The 21,042-nt window shown below is 42.1% G+C and overlaps 1 protein-coding gene across 10 annotated transcripts in view; it reads left to right on the top strand.

Annotated features, from left to right (window-relative positions):
- The window catches only part of CEP83 (centrosomal protein 83), a 162,301-nt gene that overhangs the window by 38,588 nt on the left and 102,671 nt on the right, over window positions 1–21,042 (top strand). For 4 of the 10 annotated variants that reach the window (XR_011380195.1, XR_011380197.1, XM_070052708.1 and 1 more), the window contains exons 2-4: window positions 119–384; window positions 19,808–20,077; window positions 20,466–20,616. Coding sequence is in view for 4 of the 10 variants with exons in the window: in XM_070052708.1 (XP_069908809.1) it covers window positions 19,905–20,077; window positions 20,466–20,616 (324 nt within the window). In the remaining 6 variants the exon portion in view is untranslated. Of the gene's footprint in view, window positions 1–118; window positions 385–19,807; window positions 20,078–20,465; window positions 20,617–20,646; window positions 20,667–21,042 lie in introns of those variants that run through there. The other 6 variants (XR_011380196.1, XR_011380198.1, XM_070052706.1 and 3 more) reach the window with 4 other exon arrangements.

Raw genomic sequence — 21,042 nt, 5'->3', positions numbered from 1 at the left:
GATTTTTCTTTTAAATTTGTCTTTTATCTGAAGCATTTATTCCATATACCTTAATGCATTGGTGGTATATTTGTTTAAATCTACTGTGTTATTGTTTCTATTTTCCTCCTTATTTTAGGTTCCTTCTTATGTTTCTTCTTTAGACCAGTGGCTCTCAACTAAGGGATGTGATAGGGTACACAGGGCAATATGTGGAGACATGTGGCTTTCACAGCTGGGTGGAATGGTGTCCTAGGCACCTAATGCGTGAAGACCAGGAATATTGATTAAGATAGCCCAACAACAAAGAGTTATGTGCTGTAAAATGGATGGAGCATATACCTGCGCATGGGATGGAAAAGACCTGCAAAGTCATTTGGTCTATCTCTGACAAGGCAACTACAGGTGGGACTTGAAATGCAATAAATATATGGCAGTCTAATTTTTAAGTTGATAATTGTGTATGACCTGCAAATGATGTTATAAATATGCAGATGGCCTTTGGCAGAAAGAAAATTCCCTACCCCTGCCAAATGTCCTTTGAGAAACCCTGTTACAGAACATTTGAGGTATATAAATTTTTCCCACCTTTTTTTTTAGTTTAAAAATATTTTTCCCATCTTTTAAAAAATTCCTTTTTTATGAAACATAATTTTTAAAATTTAATTTTCATTTTATTTGAAAGGCAGAAGGACAGAGACAGAGATTTTCCCTCTACCGTTTGACTCCTTACCTTCCTGCAACAACTGGGACTGGGCAGACTGAACGTGGGAACTTAGTCCGGGTCTCAGACATGGGTGGTAGGGCCAAATCCTCGAGCCATCATTTGCTACCTCCTAGTGTATTAGCTCGCAGCTGCATCGGAAGCGGAAGAGCCAGAACTCTGAAGTCAGGTGTTCAGATAAGGGATGTGGGTGTCCTTGGTGGTGACATGACTGCTGTGCAAAACGCCCTCCTTTCCCCCCATTTTTTTAGCTTTCTTTAATGGTTGGTTATCCTAGAGAATGATACAGGAGACTTATGAAGATTCAGATAGTAAATATTTTACATTTTTAGGCTGTGTTTAATCCCTGCTATATATTCCTTTTCTCCCCCCTTCTTCCCTTCCTCACTTCCTTTTTAGAGCACTTTAGGTTCAAGACCAAATTGTTTGGAAAAGACAATGACAGTGTACCCCTAGTTCTCCTCACTCAATTTCCCCTACCTACTATCAACACCCGTACCAGAGTGGTACCTTGGTTGAAGTGATGAATTGACATTATTGATAGAAGTCTGTAATTTACATTAGGGTTCACTTTTGGTGTTAAACATAGTATGAGTTTTTGACAGTTGTTTATAGGAATGCATTCACCATTATAATGCCATTCAGAATAGTTTCAGTGTCTTAAAAATGTTCTGTGCTTTCTTAATTTATCTGTCTTCCCTCTAGCCCTTGGCAACTGCTTCTTTATACATGGTTTTAATTTTTCCAGAACATCATTTAGTTAGAATCATACAGTATGCAGTCTTTTCAGACTGGCTTTCCTTCACTTAGTAATAAGCATTTACGATTTCTCCATGTCTTTTTATGGCTTGTTACTTCATTCCTTTTTTTTAATGCAAAACAATATTTCATTGCCTGGATGTGCCCCAGTTTATTTACCCCTATGGAAGGGCATCATGGTTGCTTCCAGATTTGGACAATTAGAGATAAAGCTGCTGTAGGCATTCTTGTATACATTTTTGTGCGGACCTAGTTTTCAACTCATTTAGGTAAACACCAGGGAGTGTGATTAATAGATCTTATATGAAGAGTAGATTTAGTTTTTAAGAAGCTGTCTTCCAAAAAACTATATATAAATAAAATAAAAAATAAAAGTTCCTTTTTTAACATATGTATTTATTTATTTGAAAGGCAGAGAGGGACACACACACACGCACGCACACCTGCACGCACACACACATATACCCTATCTACTGATTCAATCCCCAGATGGCTGCAACAGCCAGAGCTGGGTGGGCTGGTCTGAAGCCATGAGCTGTGGGGAGCAACTGGGAGCAACTCGGACTAGACTAAGTTACTGGAATTAAGACTTATTCTATACATCTGCTCTCCCACAATATGGCGCTGGGAGAGGAGCAAACAGCTTCTACACAGCTGCCTCTCACCAACTTGACAAGCTGCAGGAGCTGCTCCTGATTGGAGGAGAGCAGCGCGCTCAGCGTGTGGGTAGCAGAGCACGGATTGGTGGAGAGGACTATATAGGAGGAGAGAGACGGCATGGTGGTGTGGGTTGGTTGGAGAGTGCGTTGGAGAGTTCGCGGGGAAGTTCGTTACTTCGTTCTTTCTCATTTCTCTCTACTCGTTCTTGCTTTGGGAGTTTGCTGTTTACTTATTCTAACTTTACTATAGAAAGGACTTGTAAAAAGAGGAACATCTAAGGGGAACACCTGAGGAACATCTGAGCAGCCCCCGAGAGAGCCGGCCGGCGGTGTGCCGCTCCCCCGCGGAAGTGGGGAAAGTGGCAGGGGGAACCGCCCTTCCACGGAGGTGGAAGGGACGGCAGCCAACCCGGGAAGAACCAGCAGCAAACCCGGGGAGGGCCGAGCAGACAAAAGAACAGCGCAGGGTCCTGTGTCGTTCCTCCACGAAGAGGGGGAGCGACAATGAGCCAAGAGCTTCCTGTGGGCCTCCCACATGGGCACAGGCACCCAAGCACTTGGGCCATCTTCTGCTGCTTTCACAGGCACATTAGCAGGGAACTGGATTGGAAGTGGAGCAGCTTGGCTAAGAACTGGGGCCCATATGGGTCGCTGGCATCACAGGCAGTGACTTAACACTTTAGGCCACACCTCAGGCCCCTCTTTTTTTTTTTTTTTTTTTTTTTTTAATTTTTTTGACAGGCAGAGTGGACAGTGAGAGAGAGAGACAGAGAGAAAGGTCTTCCTTTGCCGTTGGTTCACCCTCCAATGGCCGCTGCGGCCGGCGCACCGCGCTGATCTGATGATGGGATCCAGGTACTTATCCTGGTCTCCCACGGGGTGCAGGGCCCAAGTACTTGGGCCATCCTCCACTGCCTTCCCGGGCCACAGCAGAGAGCTGGCCTGGAAGAGGGGCAACCGGGACAGAATCCGGTGCCCCGACCGGGACTAGAACCCGGTGTGCCTGCGCTGCAAGGCAGAAGATTAGCCTAGTGAGCCGCAGCGCCGCTCGGGCCCCCTCTTTTTGTTCCACATCCTGGCCAGCATTTGTTGTTGCCATTGTTTTGGATTTTCCTCATTCTAATAGGTATGTAATAGTATTCTGTTCTTTTAATTTTCAATTCTCTAATGACGTATGCTGTAGAGCATCTTTTCATGTTTGTTTGCCATCTGTGTGTGTTCTATGGTGAAGTGTCTATTCATATCTTTTGCCCAATTAACAATTTTATTGTTTGTTTTTTACCGAGTTTTAAGGGTTGTTTGTGTATTTTGGAGGATAGTCCTTTAACAGATAGGTCTTCTACAGACATTTCTCAGTCTACGGCTTGCCTGCCTGTTATTTAGTTAGTATCTTTTGCAGGGCAGAACTTTTTCACTTCAGTGATACCCAGATTATCAATTATTTGTTTCATGGGTTATGTTTTTGGTTTTATTTATTAAATTGTCATTGCCATACCCAAAGACATCTAGATTTTCTCTTATTCTATCTTCTAAGAGTTTTAGAATTTTGAATTTAACATTTAAGTGTATAATGCACTTAGGGTTGATTTTTGTGAAGGGTGAAAGGTTTGCATGTAGAGTCATTTTTCCCCCTTGTGCATGCATCCATTGGTTCTAGTGTCTTTTGTGGAAGACTCTTCTCCACTGTAATTGTATTTGTTTTTTTTGTTAAAGATCACTTATCTATATTTATGTAGGTCTACTTCACTCTATTTTGTTCCATTGATCTGTTTGTGTATTGTTTTGCCAATACCATGCTGTCTTGATAACTATAGTTTTTTTTAAAGATTTATTTTATTTATTTGAAAGATTTATAGAAAGATATATTTCATCCACTGGTTCATTCCCCCAGTTGGCTGCAATGGCCAAGGCTGGGCTAGGCTGAAGCCAGGCGCCAGGAGCTTCCTCCGGGCCTCTCACATGGGTGTAGGGGCCCAAGCGCCAGGGCCATCCTCTGTTGCCTTCCCAGGCGCACTAGCAGGGAACTGGATTGGAAGTGGAGTGCATGTGGGATGCTACCATTGCAGGCAGTGGCTTAACCTGTTACACCTCAGTGCCGGCCCCATTACTATAGTTTTATATTAAAACTTGAAGTTGGGTAGACTCAGTCATCTAACTTGGTTATTCTCCTCTGTTGGTAAAAGGGCTATTTGGGATCTTTCCCCTATATAAATAAACTTTAGAATTAGTTTGTTGGTATCCACAAATAACTTGTTGGAATTTTGATTGGAATTGTATTGAATCTATAGCTCAAGTTGGAAAGAACTGACATATTGACAACACTCTTATCTATAGATTTCAAAATTTTCTTGCACCAAAATAAACTTGCAATCCTATTTTTCCATGTATGTTTTGAAGTACCTTTCTATTGAATTTTCCTATTCATGAACTTGGAATATATGGGCTTTCTTTTTTAATTAGAATTTTTTAGTTCTTCTCATGTAAATCTTGTGCATAATTTATGCCTAATCATTTGCTTTTAGGAGAATGCTGTTATTAAAGGTTTGTGGGTTTAATTTCAAATTCTTCTTGTTATTGATGCTATATAAGAAAGTGATTGACTTTTATATATTAATCTTGTATACTGAAATCATGTTGTAATGTTTTTTCCAGGATTTTTTTTTTAAGTTCCTTCAGATTTTATAGATGGATAATCGTCTTTGTGAACAAATGCAGTTTTATTTCTTTGTTCCAAATTTGGGTATCTCATTTTTTACTTGTCTTATAGAGTTAGTTAGGACTTCCTGTATACTGTTGTAAAGTAAATAGTGAGAGGGTACATTGTTCTACAGTTTCGACTCTTAATGGGAAAGTTTTGAGAGTTTTACTATTAAATACAGTGCTAGGTGTAGGTTTTTATGGATTTTCTTTTTTATTTTTCCCTCTATTACTAATTTATTCAGAATTTTTGTTTTAATAATGTATGAGTATTTTTTAAAAAGATTTATTTATTTATTTTAAAGTCAGAGTTACACAGTTACACAGAGAGAAGGAGAGGTAGAGAGAAGGAGAGAGAGAGAGATCTTCCATCCTCTGGTTCACTCCCCAGTTGGCCGCAACGGCCGGACCTGTGCTGATCCGAAGCCAGGACCCAGGAGCTTCTTCCAGGCCTCCCAGGCGAGTGCAGGGGCCCAAGGACTTGGGCCATCTTCTACTGCTTTCCCAGGCCATAGCAGAGAGCTGGATTGGAAGAAGAACATCTGGCACTAGAACCCACCGCCCATATGGGATGCCGGCGTTGCAGGTGGAGGATTAACCAAGTGAGCCATGGTGCTGGCTCCAATATTGGGTTTTATCAAATATTTTTCTGTTTCTATTGATAGGATCATGTGATTTTTCTTCTTTAGACTGTTTGTGATGATAATGTTAATTGATTTTTAAGAAGATTTATTTATTTATTTGAAATGCAGAATGATAGAGGTCTTCCAACCCTTTGTTCACTTCCCCAAATGACTGCAGCTGCCAAGACTGGGCCAGGCTGAAGCCAGAAGTCAGGAGCTTCATCTGGAGCTCCCACAGGGGTGTCAATAGTCCAAGCACTTAGATCAGAATCCATTTCCTTTCCAGTGCATTAGCAAGAAGCTAGATGGAAAATGGGGCAGCTGGACTCAAACTGACCCTCCTAAATGGGATACCAGAATTGTAAGTGACAGCTTAATCCATTGTATCACAGTGCAGGCTCAATTACTTGATTTTTAATGTTGAATCAGCCTGTATACCCAAGATAAATCCTACTTAGTTGTGGTATTTAATTTTTCTGTACATTATTGGATTGTATTTGCTAATATTTTGTTAAGGACTTTTGTATCTGTGTTCATGAAAGATACTATTATCTAGTTTTGTTTTCTTATAATGGCTTTTGATGTGAGGGTGATAACCACCCTCATAGAATGAGTTAGGAAACATTCCCTCTGCTATTTTTTGAAAAGGCTCTAGAGTGTTTATGTAATTTCTTCCATAAGTGGTTGGTAAAATTCACTGGTGAACTCATTGTAAGTTATTTCTTATTGATTCATTTTTTTTTTTAACAAGTGGCCAATGCTGAGGCGAGGTAAATACAGTGCCTGCTTGTGGCACCAGCATCCCAAATGGATGCTGCTTTGCATCCTGGCTGCTCTAGCTCTGTTTTCTCCAGCTCCGTGCTAATGCATCTGGGAATGAAGCAGAAGATAGTCCAACTCCTCAGACCCCTGCATCCACATGGGAGACCCAGATAAAATCCTGACTCCTGGCTTTGGACCAGCCCAGCCCCGGTGGCCATTTGGGGAGTGATCCAGCAGATGGAAGATCTGTCTGTCTTTTGGTCTCTCTCTCTCTAACTCTGACTTTCAAATAAATAAATAAATCTTTAAAAAAAATTTTAACAGATAAAAGCCTATTCATATTGTTTGTGTTTTCTTATGTGATTTTTACACATTGTGTATTTCAAGGAATTTTTCCATTTTGTGTAGGTTATCAAAATTTGTAGGCCTGGATTTGTTCATAATATTTAAAAAAATTTTTTTAAAGATTTATTTATTTTACACTTGATCTTAGCCAAAAGGCCGAGAAAGAGTTAGGCAGAGATACAGAGAGAGATCTTTCATCTGTTGGTTCACCCCTCAGATGGGCACAACTGCCAGCACTGGGCCACTGTCGCTCCCCCTCTTCGTGGCGGAACGACACAGGACCCTGCGCTGTTCTTTTGTCTGCTCGGCCCTCCCTGGGTTTGCTGCTGGTTCTTCCCGGGTTGGCTGCCGTCCCTTCCACCTCCGTGGAAGGGCGGTTTCCCCTGGCCACTTTCCCCACTTCCGCAGGGGAGCGACACACCGCCGGCCGGCTCTCTCGGGGGCTGCACAGGTGTTCCTTCAGATAGATGTTCCTCTTAGATGTTCCTGGTGCATGTTGTCTCTCTCCTCCTTTATAGTCCTCTTCCACCAATCCCAACTCTGCTACCCACACGCCGAGTATGCTGCTCTCCTCCAATCAGGAGTAGGTCCTACAGTTTATTGGTTGAACTGGAGGCAGCTGTGAGGAAGCTGTTTCTCCCTTCTCAGCGCCATATTGTGGGAGAGCAGATGCATAGAATAAGTCTTAATTCCAGTAACTTAGTCTAGTCCGAGTTGCTCCCCACAGGCCACGTTGAAGCCAGGAACCAGGAATTTCACCTGAGTCTCCCAGGTGTGTGGCAGGGGCCCAAACACTTGGGGGCCATTTTCCACTGCTTTTCCCAGGACATTAGCAAGGAGCTAGGTCAGAATTGGAGCAGTAGGGACATGAATCAGTGCCCATAGGGGATGTCAGAGTAACAGGTGGCAGAATTACCAGCTAAGCGCCAGTGCCAGCCCCTCTTTTATTAATTTTTAGAAAGATTTATTTATCTGTTATTCAACAGAGAGATTGCACACGTTTGAGCCAACTTTTATTCACTGCATCATTCCTCTAATGTCCATAATCAATGCTGGGCCAGGCTGAAGCCAGGAGTGGGGAACTCCCTTCTGGGCTCTCAGAGGTAGGAAACCAAATACTTCAGCCACCACCTGCATTATCAGTTGCATTAGTAGGAAGCTGGATCATATGTGGAGGTGGGACTCAGTCCAGTCATGGGCATTCTGACATAATGTGAGGACCTTACAAGCAGTGGCTTAACCTGCAGCAGTACAACACCTACCCCATTATCCTTGTAATATCCTTGGGCTCTGTAGTGATGTCCCACTTTCATTTCTGATATTAGTAGTTTGTGTACTCTTTGTTTTTTGGGTAAAGACATAGCTAGTTAAAGAACTGGCTTTAGTTACATTGACTTTTCTCTAATGATTTCCTGCTTTCGTATGTATGTATGTATGTATGTATGTATTTATTCAGTGAGAAGGAGAGATAGATAGGTTTTTATCTGCTGATTCACTCCCCAAATGGCCCCAACAGCCAGAGCTGAGCCAATCTGAAGCTAGGAGTCAGGATCATCTTCTGGGTCCCCCACGCAGATGCAGGGACCCAACACTTGGGCCGTCTTCTACTGCTTTCCCAGGTCATAGTAGAGAGCTGGATAGGAAGGGGAGCAGCCAGAACTAGAACCGGTGCCGATATGGGATGCCGGTGCCACAGGTGGAGCATTAACTTACTGCACCATAGCGCTGTCCCCATTTTCTTTATCTTTGATCTAAACTTTGTTATTTTTCTTTTGCTTGTTCGTTTAATTTCCTCTTTTTTTTTTTTTTTTTTTGCTTCCTGTAATGGAAGCTTAAATGATTGATTTTGAACCCTTCTCCACCCAGTACAAGAATTCAAAGCTATATGTTTTCCACTAAGCATGACTTTTGCTGTGTCCCACACATTTTGATGAATTGTGTTTTAAGGTTTTATTTTTGTGTGATTTCCTCTTTAACTTATGAAACAGAAGTTTGTTGTTTAAACTCCAAGTATTTTCAAATTTTCCAGCTATCTTTCTGTTGCTGACTTTTAGTTTTATTCTTTTGTGGTCTGAAAACAAACACTGTATGAATACTATTCTTTTAAATATAAGATGTGTTTCATGGCCTAGAATGTGTTCTGTGTGAATGTTTCACATAAGCTTGAGAAGAAAAGTGTGTTCTGTTGGTAAAGTAGTCTTTAAATGCCCACTGTTATTAGTTAATTGATTTTATTATTTAGTTCATCGGTCTACTTGCTGATCTTCTGCCTGAAAGGTAGAGTTAGAAAGAATGAGGGAGGGTGGGAGGGAGGGAGAGGTATATTCCATCTGCTGGTTTGCTCCCCAAATGGCTGCAACAGACAGAAGCCAGGAGCCTGGAGCTTCATCCGAGTCTCCCACACGAGCACAGAGGTCCAAGTACTTGGTCCACTTCTGCTGCTTTCCTAAGCACATTAGCAGGGAGCTGGATCAGAAGTAGAGCAGCCGAGAAATGAACTGGCACCGATATGGAATGCTGGTACAACAGGTAGCAGCTTAACCCTCTATGCCACAACCTCAGCCTCAGATCTGTCCATTTCAAATACAGAGATTTTGAAATTTCCATTCTATAGTGAATTGATCTATTTCTTGTATTTCCATTAATTTTGCCTGTTTATGCTCTATTTTAAGTACATTCACATCATTGTGTCGTCTTGGAGAAGTCACCTCTTTATCATTATGTGATACCCTTCTTAGCCCTGATAACTTTGCTTGTTCTGAAGTGTTCTCTTAGTGTGTTTGTGCTTCCATAATATCATGGATTAGTTGGCTGATAGAAAGAATTTCTCTTTTAACATTTCCTTTTTTTAATAAAGCTTTTTAAAATTAATTAATTTATTTGAAAGTCAGAGTTACACACAGAGGGAGAGGCAGAGAGAGAGGTCTTGCATCTGCTGGTTCACTTCCCAATTGGCCACAATGGCCAGAGCTGCACTGATACAAAGCCAGGAGCCAGGAGCTTTTTTCAGGTCTTCCATGTGGGTGCAGGGGCCGAAGCACTTGGGCCATCTTTCACTGCTTTCCCAGGTTATAGCAGAGAGCTGGATCTGAAGTGGAGCAGCTGGTACTCGAACTGGCCCCCATATGGGATGCCAGCACTGCAGATGGCAGCTTTACCCACTATGCCACAGCGTTAGCCCCAAGTTGTTTTTTTTTTTTTTTTAAGATTTATTTTTATTTATTTGAAAGGCAGAGTTACAGAGATAGGTAGGGACAGAGAGAGAAAGAGAGGGAGAGAGAAAGGGAGGGAGGGGTCTTCCATCCACTGGTTCACTCCCAAATGGCTGCAACAACTGGAGCTGGGTCAGGCTGAAGCCAGGAGCTTCTTCTGGATCTCTCACGTGGGTGCAGGGGTCCAAGCACTTGGGACATCCTCATTGCTTTCACAGGCACATTAGCAGGGAGCTGGATCAGAAGTGGAGCAGCTGGGACTTGAACTGGTGCCCATGTGGGATGCTGGTGCTGCAGTCTGGGGCTTTAACCTGTTGTGCCACAATGCCAGCCCCCAAAATTTTTTTTACATTTCTTTTTATTTTATTTGAAAGATAGAGACAGAGAAAGATCTACCAGCTAATTCACTCCCCAAATGCCTGGGAGCCAGGAGGACCTCAACCTGAGTCTCCCATGTGGATGGCAGACCTGACTACTTGAGCTGTGCTCCTTCCTAGGCTGTGCGTTAGCCAGAAGCTGGAATTGGAAGATGAGCCAGGACCTGGACCCATGCACTGTGATATGGGATGAGGGTGCCCCAAATGGCATCTTACCCATTGCCCTTCTAGCCCAGAAGTTTGTCCTGTCATTCTGGAGGCTGCAAGTTGAGGATCAAAGTGCTGGCAGATTCAGTGTCTGGTGAGAGCCAACTCCTGGTTCATAGGTGCAGTCATTTTACTGTCTCCTCAAGAGGTGGAAGGGCCAAAGCAGCTCCCTTGGACCTCCTTCGTATGGAGACTGATCCCATTCATGAGGGCTCTGCCCTCCTCACCTGTCAGTTCCCAGAGGCCCCATGTCCTCATGCTGTCATCTTGCGGATGAAGTTTTCAACTTACAAAATTGGGGGACGTAGATATTCAAGCCATAGCAGAAATGAGTATGAGAATTCTTCATAAAGTTTGTAGAAGGTAGAATTAAAGGAAATGTATTGTGCAAAAATTTTTTTGGAATCTATGTATATAGAGGTCTTAAGAAGCTCATGGAAATGCTATTATGAAAAGACTACTTGGATTCCAACATTCCCCTCCCCCCCAAATTAACTTCTTTTGTTAAAAAGGCAGAGGGATCTTTCATCTGCTGGTTCATTCCCCGAATGCCCCAACCAGCCAGGGCTGGGCCAGGCTGAATCCGGGAGCCCAGAACTCAGTCTGCATCTTTCACATGGGTAGCAGGGACCTAAGAACCTGGGCCATCACTTGCTGGTTTACTACGTCACTCTGATACAGGATGTTGGCATCCCAAGTGGCAGCTTAATCTGCTGTCCACAAAACCCACCCCAACAAGCTTACTTTGAAATTCCATTTTCCTACAAACCAACCTTTTGAAGTACTCTCATATCACTTATTGATTTCTTTCAGATTATAGTTAACATATTCTTTTTCCATCTACTTACTTTTTATAAATTATTTATACCTTTATACTTAAAGTGAGTTTCTGGTAGAAAACATGTATATGTATATATAGTTAGATCTTATTTTTGATCGACTTAGGTGTTATCTTTTATTTGATATATTTTTAGACCATTTATATTCAGAATGATTATTGATGTAGTTGGATTAATGTCACCACACTTGTAATTTGTTGACCTCATCTGTTACTTTTGTCCTCCACTTTTGTGTGTATATATATTTTTCTATATAAATAAACTGACAATAATGACACGTGAGGAGGGTGGATTTAGGATTGTTACTCTGAGACATTTATGTACCATATGATAAAAGTGTGGGGAGACAAGTGTTCTGTGATTTGGTGAGCCTGTGTTCCTGGACCATGAACTTCACAGCTGCCTTTCAGTCTCCCCCCTAATCCCTCCTAGGTGAGAGAGGATGGCTAGAGGGTGATGAATTTGGGTATTACTCTTACTCCAGGTCGTTTAGGATGTGATGAAACCCAGCAGATTAGGCTGAGTTAAATAGTTTCTTCTGAGTGAAGACTTTAAGAAGATCAGAATTTGTTTTTCACAATGAATCCATTTCCCCTCACTCTGCAGGAAAGAGGCATGAGGGGATTTTTCTTTAGTATTCATTATGAGAACCTGGTTTAAATCCTGGAGGAAAAATGCACAAAAGTGTGGGAGGCCCCTACACTGGGTTGCTATGTAGGTTTTTTTTTTTTTAACTCTTAGGTTTTACAATTCCCCCTCCTCCCTCGGCAGAGGTGAAAGCTTTTTGGGTTTCTCCTCTGATGTGTTGTGGCTCTCTGCATTCATCTGTGAGTTTCTCCAGTTTGGGGGCACTGGTTTGCCTTGTTGCCTCATTTCTTAAGGATCCAAGAAGAATTGTGGATTTTTCGGGTTGTTCAGCTTTATATGACTTGTTAGGGTAGAGCAGCCATCTCTAAGCCGCTTACGTGCAGACTAGGAACCATAAATCTGCCAAGTGTTTTTATCAAGAGGGGGTGTTGGATTTTGTCAAATGCATTTTCTTTAGCTATTGATACGATTATGTGATTTTTCTTCTTTAGCCTTTTGATGTGGTGGATTGCATTAGTTGAGTTTGGAGTGTTAAACCTGTCTTGCATGCCTAGAATAAATCCCAGTTGGTCTTGGTGGATAAGTCTTTTTATACATTGTTGGAATTAATTTGCTAATATTTTGTTGAGAGTTTTTGTATCTGTGCTCATTTTTAAATAATGTAAATAAAATTCTTTTGGGGCCATACAAAAACAGGCTGCATGCCAAATTTGGCCCATGGGTTGTAGTTGGTGAGCCCGTTCCTAGCGTTTATAATATACATCTTGGACTCCCTGGAGTATAATATTAACTGTTACTTTCAACCTCTTTCCAGATAGTGTAGTTCTATTTATATACCATTGTATCATGTATTTTCAGTCTTCATGTATGTTAAAATCCTACAAGATCATCTTATTTAGTCAGTGTTCAATTAGAATTATGCCCATATTTGTAGTTTTTATTTTGTTTGTGAAAATTTGTCTGAAAATGCCTTTATTATTCTTGAAAGATATGTTTTGCTGTACTAGAATTTTAGATTGACAGTAATTTCAGCATTTTGAAAATAATACAAAAGCACTAAAGAACATTTGTGGGAAAATGGAATAAAAAGTTTATTTTGGTGCAAAAATTGTTTTAAATGTCTAAAAGTGGGTGAGTCTCATTGTATAGGACCTTACTAGGCTGGAATGTCTTAACTTTTTCTCAGGAAGTCCGGTAAAAAAAATTTAAATATTAATAGGACATTACTTTGGCATGGCTAAGAGAAAATTTTGAAAACAGGAATGGAAAAGCTCTAATAATGATTTATTTGTGAGGTGATAAGAATCTGGTTTGTGGTAAATAGAAATGAAGGGAATGGGGTATACTTCAAAGGAAGAGTATTTGATGTCTGTAATAGGAACTTGAGAAGAAAAAGCAGAGAAGGTTTTGAGGTTGTAAGTGTGGATAAGTGTGAGCATAATGGGACCAGCATTGTGCAGTGGCTAAGCTGCCGCTGCGACATCGCATCCCATGCGAGCTCTGGTTCGAGTCCTGGCTGCCCCACTTCCGATCCAGCTCCCTGCTAACGTGCTCTGCCAAGACAGAACATGGCCTAAGTGCTTGGATCTCTGCCACCCATGTGGGAGACCTGGATGCAGTTCCAGGCTTCTGCCCAGCCCGGCTCTAGCCATTGTAGCCATTTGTGGAGTGAAGCAACAGATGGGGAATCTCTGTCTCCCTCTGTCTCTGTAAGTCTGCTTTTCAAATAAATTCATAGATCTTTATAAGTGGTAGCATAATACTAGAATCCATACTAAAAATGGGAAAACAAGAAGGATGACCTTGGTTTAGGATAATTTGAATATAACATGATAGAATTGTTTCTTGGGTGATTTGAGATATGGCACTAGAAGATGAGAGTGAGATTTTGTTGAGAATTTGCTGATTATCTAAGAATTTGTTAGGAATTATTAAAAAGAAAATTTAACAATAAATGCATGCTGCCATGTGGGTAGAGGTGGTGTCCCATTATCATTTCCTCAGGATTTACCACTGTTAGGAGTTTGGTGCATATATTTTGACTTTTGGTGTGTATCAGCAAATGTAAGTGTTTTCCCACACTCTTTTCATCATGCTGTGGAGGTGGTGGGCACAGATCTATCTTCTTAACTTTGAAAATTAATAGTATGGTGTTCTTTACTTGTGGAAGCTTAGGTCATTTCTGATTTTTTCATTTTTTATTGAAACCAGTGTTGCAAAGAATATTAGTAATTATCTTTGTTCACTTAGTTTTATAAAGTTAATTCTTGGAATTGAGTCAGGGAGTAAGCAGATTTATCTTTTTTTAATTTCCTGTTTCTACTTTGTAAAAGATATTTATTAATTTTCATTTGACAGTAGAGTGACAAGAGGAAGAGACAGGGAGAAAGAGAACTTCTAGCTGGTGGTTCACTCTCCAGATGGTTGCAATAGTTTGGGCTGGGCCAGGTCAAAGCCAGAAGCCAAGAACTATATCTGGTGTTCCCTATGGGTAGTAGGGACTAAGTATTTGTGCCATTATCCACTCTATTTCCAGTCAGGATAGCATGGAGCTGGATTGAAAGCAGAGTAGTGAAGATTCAAACTGGTGCTCTGTTGTAGGATGCCAGCGTGACAAGTTGCAGCTTAACCTGCTACACCATAACTCTGGTCCCAAATTTATCATTTTGATATAGGTAACCTTCTGGAAAAGTTATGATTTTTGTGTGCATGTATGCAAATTAACAGTAATTTTTTCCTCTCTTTTTAGGAGAAAATATAGCATGTGGTTGGGTATGGTACCTACTGATAATGTATGTAATGTAGTCTAGCTTTATTAGTCACTAAAAATTAGCTTATAAGAAGAAAGTGAAATTAAAAAAAGTATTCTATGAATACAAAGAATCCTTTTGGTATGGGAAAATATGAGAGCTCTCTTAGTTTGGGTGACCATAACCAGGTATCATGGACTAAAATGGCTTAAAGAGAAATTTGCAAATTTATTTCTCGTGGTTTTGGAGGCTGTGAAATCCAAGATCATGGTTCCAGCAGATTTGGTGGCTGGTGATGGTCTGTTGGCTTGCAGACAGCTGTCCTCCTTTTGGGTCCACATGTGGTGGACAGAGCAAACTCTGGTTTCTCTCCTTTCTTCTATAAATCCTATCATGGGGGCTCCAGCCTTGAGACTTCATCTAAACCTGATTATTTCCTAAAGGCCCTACTGCTTACTACTGTCATGTTGGGGATTAGGGCTTTAACATGGATTTTTTAGGGGCACGTTCATTCCAAAGCAGGCTATCCATAGATGTTTTCTTCTTCTTCTCCTTTTGTGTGTGTGTGTGTGTGTGTGTGTGTGTGTGTGTGTGTAATCCGCTCCACTGGAATTGGAGAAGGAAGGCTAAAGACTTTTTTTTTTTTTTTTTTTTTTTTTTTTTTTTTTTTTTTTTTTTTTTTACAGGCAGAGTAGACAGAGAGACAGAGAGAGAGAAAGGTCTTCCTTTTTTCCATTGGTTCACTCCCCAATGGCCGCTGCGGCTGGCGTGCTGCACTGATCCAAAGCCAGGAGCCAGGTGCTTTTCCTGGTCTCCCATGCGGGTGCAGGGCCCAAGGACTTGGGCCATCCTCCACTGCACTCCCGGGCCACAGCAGAGAGCTGGCCTGGAAGAGGAGCAACTGGGACAAAATCCGGTGCCCCGACCGGGACTAGAACCTGGTGTGCTGGCGCCGCAAGGCAGAGGATTAGCCTACTGAGCGCCAGCCTCCATAGATGTTTTCAGAGGAACTGGAATTGGAATTGAGATTGGTGACTGAGAGAAGGATATTTTGAAATTGATGACATACTGAAAAGTACTTCTTTTTATTGGATTCCAGTGCCCAAAGGCAAGGTGATAAATAATTTTAGCTTCATTTTCCAAATATATTCATCTTAATAAATTTTTTTTCCCAAAAGGACTATACTCCCATTTTAAAGTAAGAGTTAGTGGCAAAATTTACTTTATTGTATACTTAACTGGAATCAGAGAGAAAAAAAATACTGATGTTTAGCTTTGAAATCTTTGTTTTACTAGCAGTGGGATTAAAGGGTAGTTTTTTTATTTTATTAATGTAGTTTCAGTTTTCAGCTGATTGAAATAAAAACCCTTTAATACTTTTTATTGGTATTATTGAAAAGTTTCAGACAGAATTATTGTATGTTTCTCTCTTTTAACAGTTAATTTAGGCCAAAGAGCAGAAGCATAAATGCATGCTAGTTTTATGAACCACTTCATTAAATCTGTGGCAAATGTGTATTCTTGACAGCATGATTTTCTGGTAGCTGCTGCAAATAATGTACTCTGGATTTATGGACACTGAGTCCTAGTTTATGTTTAAGTAAGAGTGAGGTGTAAAGCATCCTTGAAGGACTTTTCCCCTTTTATTAAAATGTAATTTCACTGGAAACCACAGCAATCCCAATTGTAGTTTAAAGGTCCCATGTAATATGTAGACATCAAACTAATTTATCAGAGATGATACCTTTCAAGCAAGACTGAGTAATTTTATGGTTGGTTTGCATAGGCCAAAATCCTTTCTTGTAGTAAGAAAAAGTAACTCATGGTAACTCATGAAAGCTATCAGGAAAAAACTGTAAGTATAATAGTCTAGAGAATGATTAGTGAAATTAAGGAGATTGAACTGTTATTTTTGTTATTAATTTTTTACTTCTAGATGTAATAAGCATTTAAAATTTTATTTGTTTGAGAGGCAGAGTGTGGGGAGCAATCCGGACCAGACTAAGTTACTCGAATTAGGACTTATTCTATGCATCTGCTCTCCCACAATATGGCGCTGGGAGAGAAGTAAACAGCTTCCGCACAGCTGCCTCCAGTTCAACCAATTAACTGTAGGACTTGCTCCTGATTGGAGAGCAGCGTACTCGGCGTGTGGGCAGCCGAGTTGGGATTGGCAGAGAAGGACTATAAAGGAGGAGAGAGACGGCATGCACCGGGAACATCTATGGGGAACATCTAGCTGAGGGAACCCGTGCAGCCCCCGAGAGAACCGGCCGGCGGTGTGCCGCTCCCCTGCGGAAGTGGGGAATGCGGCCAGGGGGAACTGCCCTTCCACGGAGGTGGAAGGGATAGTAGCCAACCCGGGAAGAACCAGCAGCAAACCCGGGGAGGGCCGGGCAGACGAAAGAACAGCGCAGGGTCCTGTGTTGCTCCTCCACGAAGAGGGGGAGCGACATAATGGTGCCGTGACTCGGATAGGAAACCTGACTCGGATAGGAAACCTAGGACGGATAGCAAACTTAGGAGGGAAGAAACGGGAAGAACTAGGGAAAATACCGGAGAGAGAGACTAGCAAACAGCCTAGGGAAAAGCCGGACGAAAAGGGTGCCGGAAGAAGCTATTGAAAGCCTAGGCATAGACTCGGATACGGACTACGGGGGGAAGCTGGGAGGAATCTCTAAGGTCGAAAGCGAAAGTGAAAGCTAGAACAAACAGACTCGGACGCGGACTGTGGGGAGAGGCCAGGAGAAATGAGGGAGGAATATCGTTGGAGGAAAGCTTGGGGAAACATACCGGGTAGAGAAAAATGTTAGGGAAATTGAAGCCGCGGGGGGCAGGCCAAGGCGGAAACGAAAGCCACTTTGGGATTCTCAAGTTAGCCCGGGAATAGGGGGCGAAAAGTTAAAACCAGAAGCTGAGACGCAAGCCAGATTGGGATCCGTCTGATTAGCCCGGGGAGCAAAGGACGGGAAGCCAAATCGTGGGGCGGAGACGTACGCTGGGTTGAATTCGCCAGGCTAGCCCGGGGAACTTAGATTGAATCCTAGTGGCGGAGACGCAAGCTACGCTGTGTTACTCGCGGAAGCCGCCGCGTGCAGAGAGAGCACGGGGCGTGAATAGATAGGGAACGCTGGCGTAGGCCGTGGTTCAGACGCGAAAGGGTTAAGCGTGGAGACCGCGGAGCGGGAGCGCGCGAAGCCGAGCCGCGCAAAGCCGGGAAGCTGCGCAGATGAGAGAGGCGCGCGGGCTGAAGTGGCGAGGTGCCGGGAAGCTGCGGGGATAAGAGAAACAGAAGTTTTAGAAGCAAAGTGAGAGAAATAGGAATGCTGGAAGATAGAAGTAAAATGGGAGAAATAGGAATGCCCGGAGATAGAGAAATAGAGAAAAATAAGGCCTCCCCTCAACATGCCAATTAGAAGGCTTGGATTCGGTCTGCCCAATTAGTGAGGCGATGAGCACCTGGGCGGCTAGCCGCAGGTCACCGAAGACAGGCATGAATTAACATCAGTAAAGCTTCCCCACAATGCAACAATTAGGAGGCTTGGATTCGGTCTGCCTGATTTAAGGCGGTAAGCGCCAGCAAAGCTCGACCAGAGTATGAGCTGCAGGTCACCGAAGATAGGCACGAACCAACACTAATAAGTCTCCCCCACAATAAGGCAATGAGAAGGCTTGGATTCGGTTTGCCTGATAGGTCTTGTAAGTCCCCTGCGGGCAGAGCAGGGCATGCGCTGCGGGGCACCGAACACAGGCACGCATCAGCGCCTAAAAACCTCCTCACAACATGGCGAAGAGAGGACCCGGATTCGGTTTTCCTGATTGATAGGACTTGTAAGAGCCTGTGGCGGCTCTAGCAAGTAGAGCAGAGTGTGTGCCGCGGGACACCGAGGACAGGCGCGTATCAACGCTAAAAAATAAAAAGAAAGGGGGATCTGTGGGGAGCAATCCGGACCAGACTAAGTTACTCGAATTAGGACTTATTCTATGCATCTGCTCTCCCACAATATGGCGCTGGGAGAGAAGTAAACAGCTTCCGCACAGCTGCCTCCAGTTCAACCAATTAACTGTAGGACTTGCTCCTGATTGGAGAGCAGCGTACTCGGCGTGTGGGCAGCCGAGTTGGGATTGGCAGAGAAGGACTATAAAGGAGGAGAGAGACGGCATGCACCGGGAACATCTATGGGGAACATCTAGCTGAGGGAACCCGTGCAGCCCCCGAGAGAACCGGCCGGCAGTGTGCCGCTCCCCTGCGGAAGTGGGGAATGCGGCCAGGGGGAACTGCCCTTCCACGGAGGTGGAAGGGATAGTAGCCAACCCGGGAAGAACCAGCAGCAAACCCGGGGAGGGCCGGGCAGACGAAAGAACAGCGCAGGGTCCTGTGTTGCTCCTCCATGAAGAGGGGGAGCGACAGCAGAGAAAGAATTTCCCATTTCACTGTCCAAGTACATGCAGTGCAATGATTGGGGCTAGGCTGGAGCTGGAGCCAGGAGCTCAAGCTATGGATTGCAGGAACCCAGGCACTTGAGTCATCACCTGCCGTCTCCCAGGGTCTGCACTGGTGGGAAGCTAGAATCCTGTGCTGGAGCTGGGACTTGAACCCAGCCACTCTGATATGGAATACGGGCATCTTCATTGCCAGGTCATATATCTGCCTCATGATGGAATACATACTTAGTTACCAGCAGTGATACTGGGGCAGTGCTTTTGGGGACAGATGAAATAATTTAGTTTCCTGTTCTTAGAATAATGCCTAACACATAGGAGGTGATCACTGTGTATTTCTCCTCTGAATCTGTAGCTTGAGCCGTTTGCCTTGTGTAAATTAATGACTCTCTGTAACATTAATCATAGATATGGTTACTTGCTTAAGGTCCTCTTTGTGAAGATTCTGATTTTCCCAACCACTTACTAAGTTACAAATGGCTTTCCCCCTGATTTGGGAGTGTGGATTTGGTACCAGAATACACACTAAAAGCTAATCACAGTAGTTTCAGGAAACAGGACTCTGTGGTCTGTGAATCTAGGAGGGTCAGATTGGAAATGCCTGTACTTTGGGTATGGTTAATACTTGAAGATTTGACTTTGATGACCATGTAATCTTTGCATGGAAACAAAGAAAAAATTTTAAGATATTATTCAGTTCTGTTCTTGCATTTTGTTTTATGAACAATTGAAAATCTAAAAACTGGACTTTGATATAAAAGTGAAAAGAAAGATAGTAATAAAAAAGAGTCACCACAAAGGAACTTTAATTTTACTGATGACTAATTGTATTTCTCTGTGCAGGTCTGATTTGGCCTCTGGAGATTCTGCCTCAGCAAGAAGTGCAAAATAACTCTTGGAAAGAAAACTAAAAGAAAAAGAAAGCCAGACTTGCTTTTACATGATTATCAGATTACCTACCAAGATGGACACTTTTCCCAACATTTTTCCTCCTGGTGGAGACAGTGGACTGACAAGTTCTCAATCTGAGTTCCAGAAAGTATTAATTGATGAGCGGTTACGATGTGAACATCATAAAACTAATTATCAGACTCTGAAAGCTGAACACACAAGGTAAATCACTTAATTTCGTTTAAAGTTAGTTATTGAAACTGTCTTAGCTAAATGTTTGTTCTGGATATACAGTAAAATTTTTGTTTGTTAGTATATACGTCTAAAACTAAAAATACAGTAAGATATTTGCATTAAAGTCATTTTATCCAAAACTAAGTATGGTATCAAATGAGATGTATTGAGGCGTCTAACTTTCCCTTGAAAGTAAAGTTACATTCAGAAACTTCAGTGTTGATAATTAAATGGATCTCTGTAAAGGAAAGATATTTGCAAGTTTAATGGCATGTGTGACATCACTCTTAGTTTTCTCTACTATTGGTTAGTTGATATAAAATGAAATTAAAAAGCAAAGGGTACACTTAAAATTGAATTCTTTTTAAAAAACCAGGTTGCAGGATGAGTACATAAAGTCCCAAAATGAACTCAAGCGCCTGTTAAGTGAGAAGCAAACTAACCAGGAAAAATTCCAGCTGCTGCTTGAAGAGCTAAGAGGGGAGTTGGTGCAGAAAACAAAAGACTTAGAAGAAATGAAGCTTCGGGTGAGAAGATATATTTGAGATAATATGAAAGTGGAGAGAATTAGTAAAAGGTAGTTTTGGTAAATTAGGTAAATTTTCTCTATGTTCTTAGTGATTATTTTCTGGTATTGCCAGGTGGTATAATTTAATCTTCTTTCCATATAGTCTGGAATGTTAGCCACCATGCAGGGTAGTCATGAAACTGTTACATAAATTGATATTATGTTATCTATTCTGAGTTAAATAATAGTTCATCAGAATACTTAAGTGAAAGGCTAGTTTGATAAAAAAAAAATAACAGAATTAAAGGATATGCTTTAAAAGAAATATTTACTAATTTTTATATATGTGTTGTGACTGTAGTAAGCTGAAAATAATTTTTGAACAGCTTCTTAAAACATTAAAACAATATGTACATATGATTTAGATCTGTGTTGTAACATAAGT

The sequence above is a fragment of the Oryctolagus cuniculus genome, chromosome 11 (assembly GCF_964237555.1).
Source record: "Oryctolagus cuniculus chromosome 11, mOryCun1.1, whole genome shotgun sequence".
NCBI classification, from domain to species: Eukaryota; Metazoa; Chordata; class Mammalia; order Lagomorpha; family Leporidae; genus Oryctolagus; species Oryctolagus cuniculus.
Note: the sequence above shows the minus strand (reverse complement) of the source record. Positions and strands in the feature narration are given on the sequence as shown.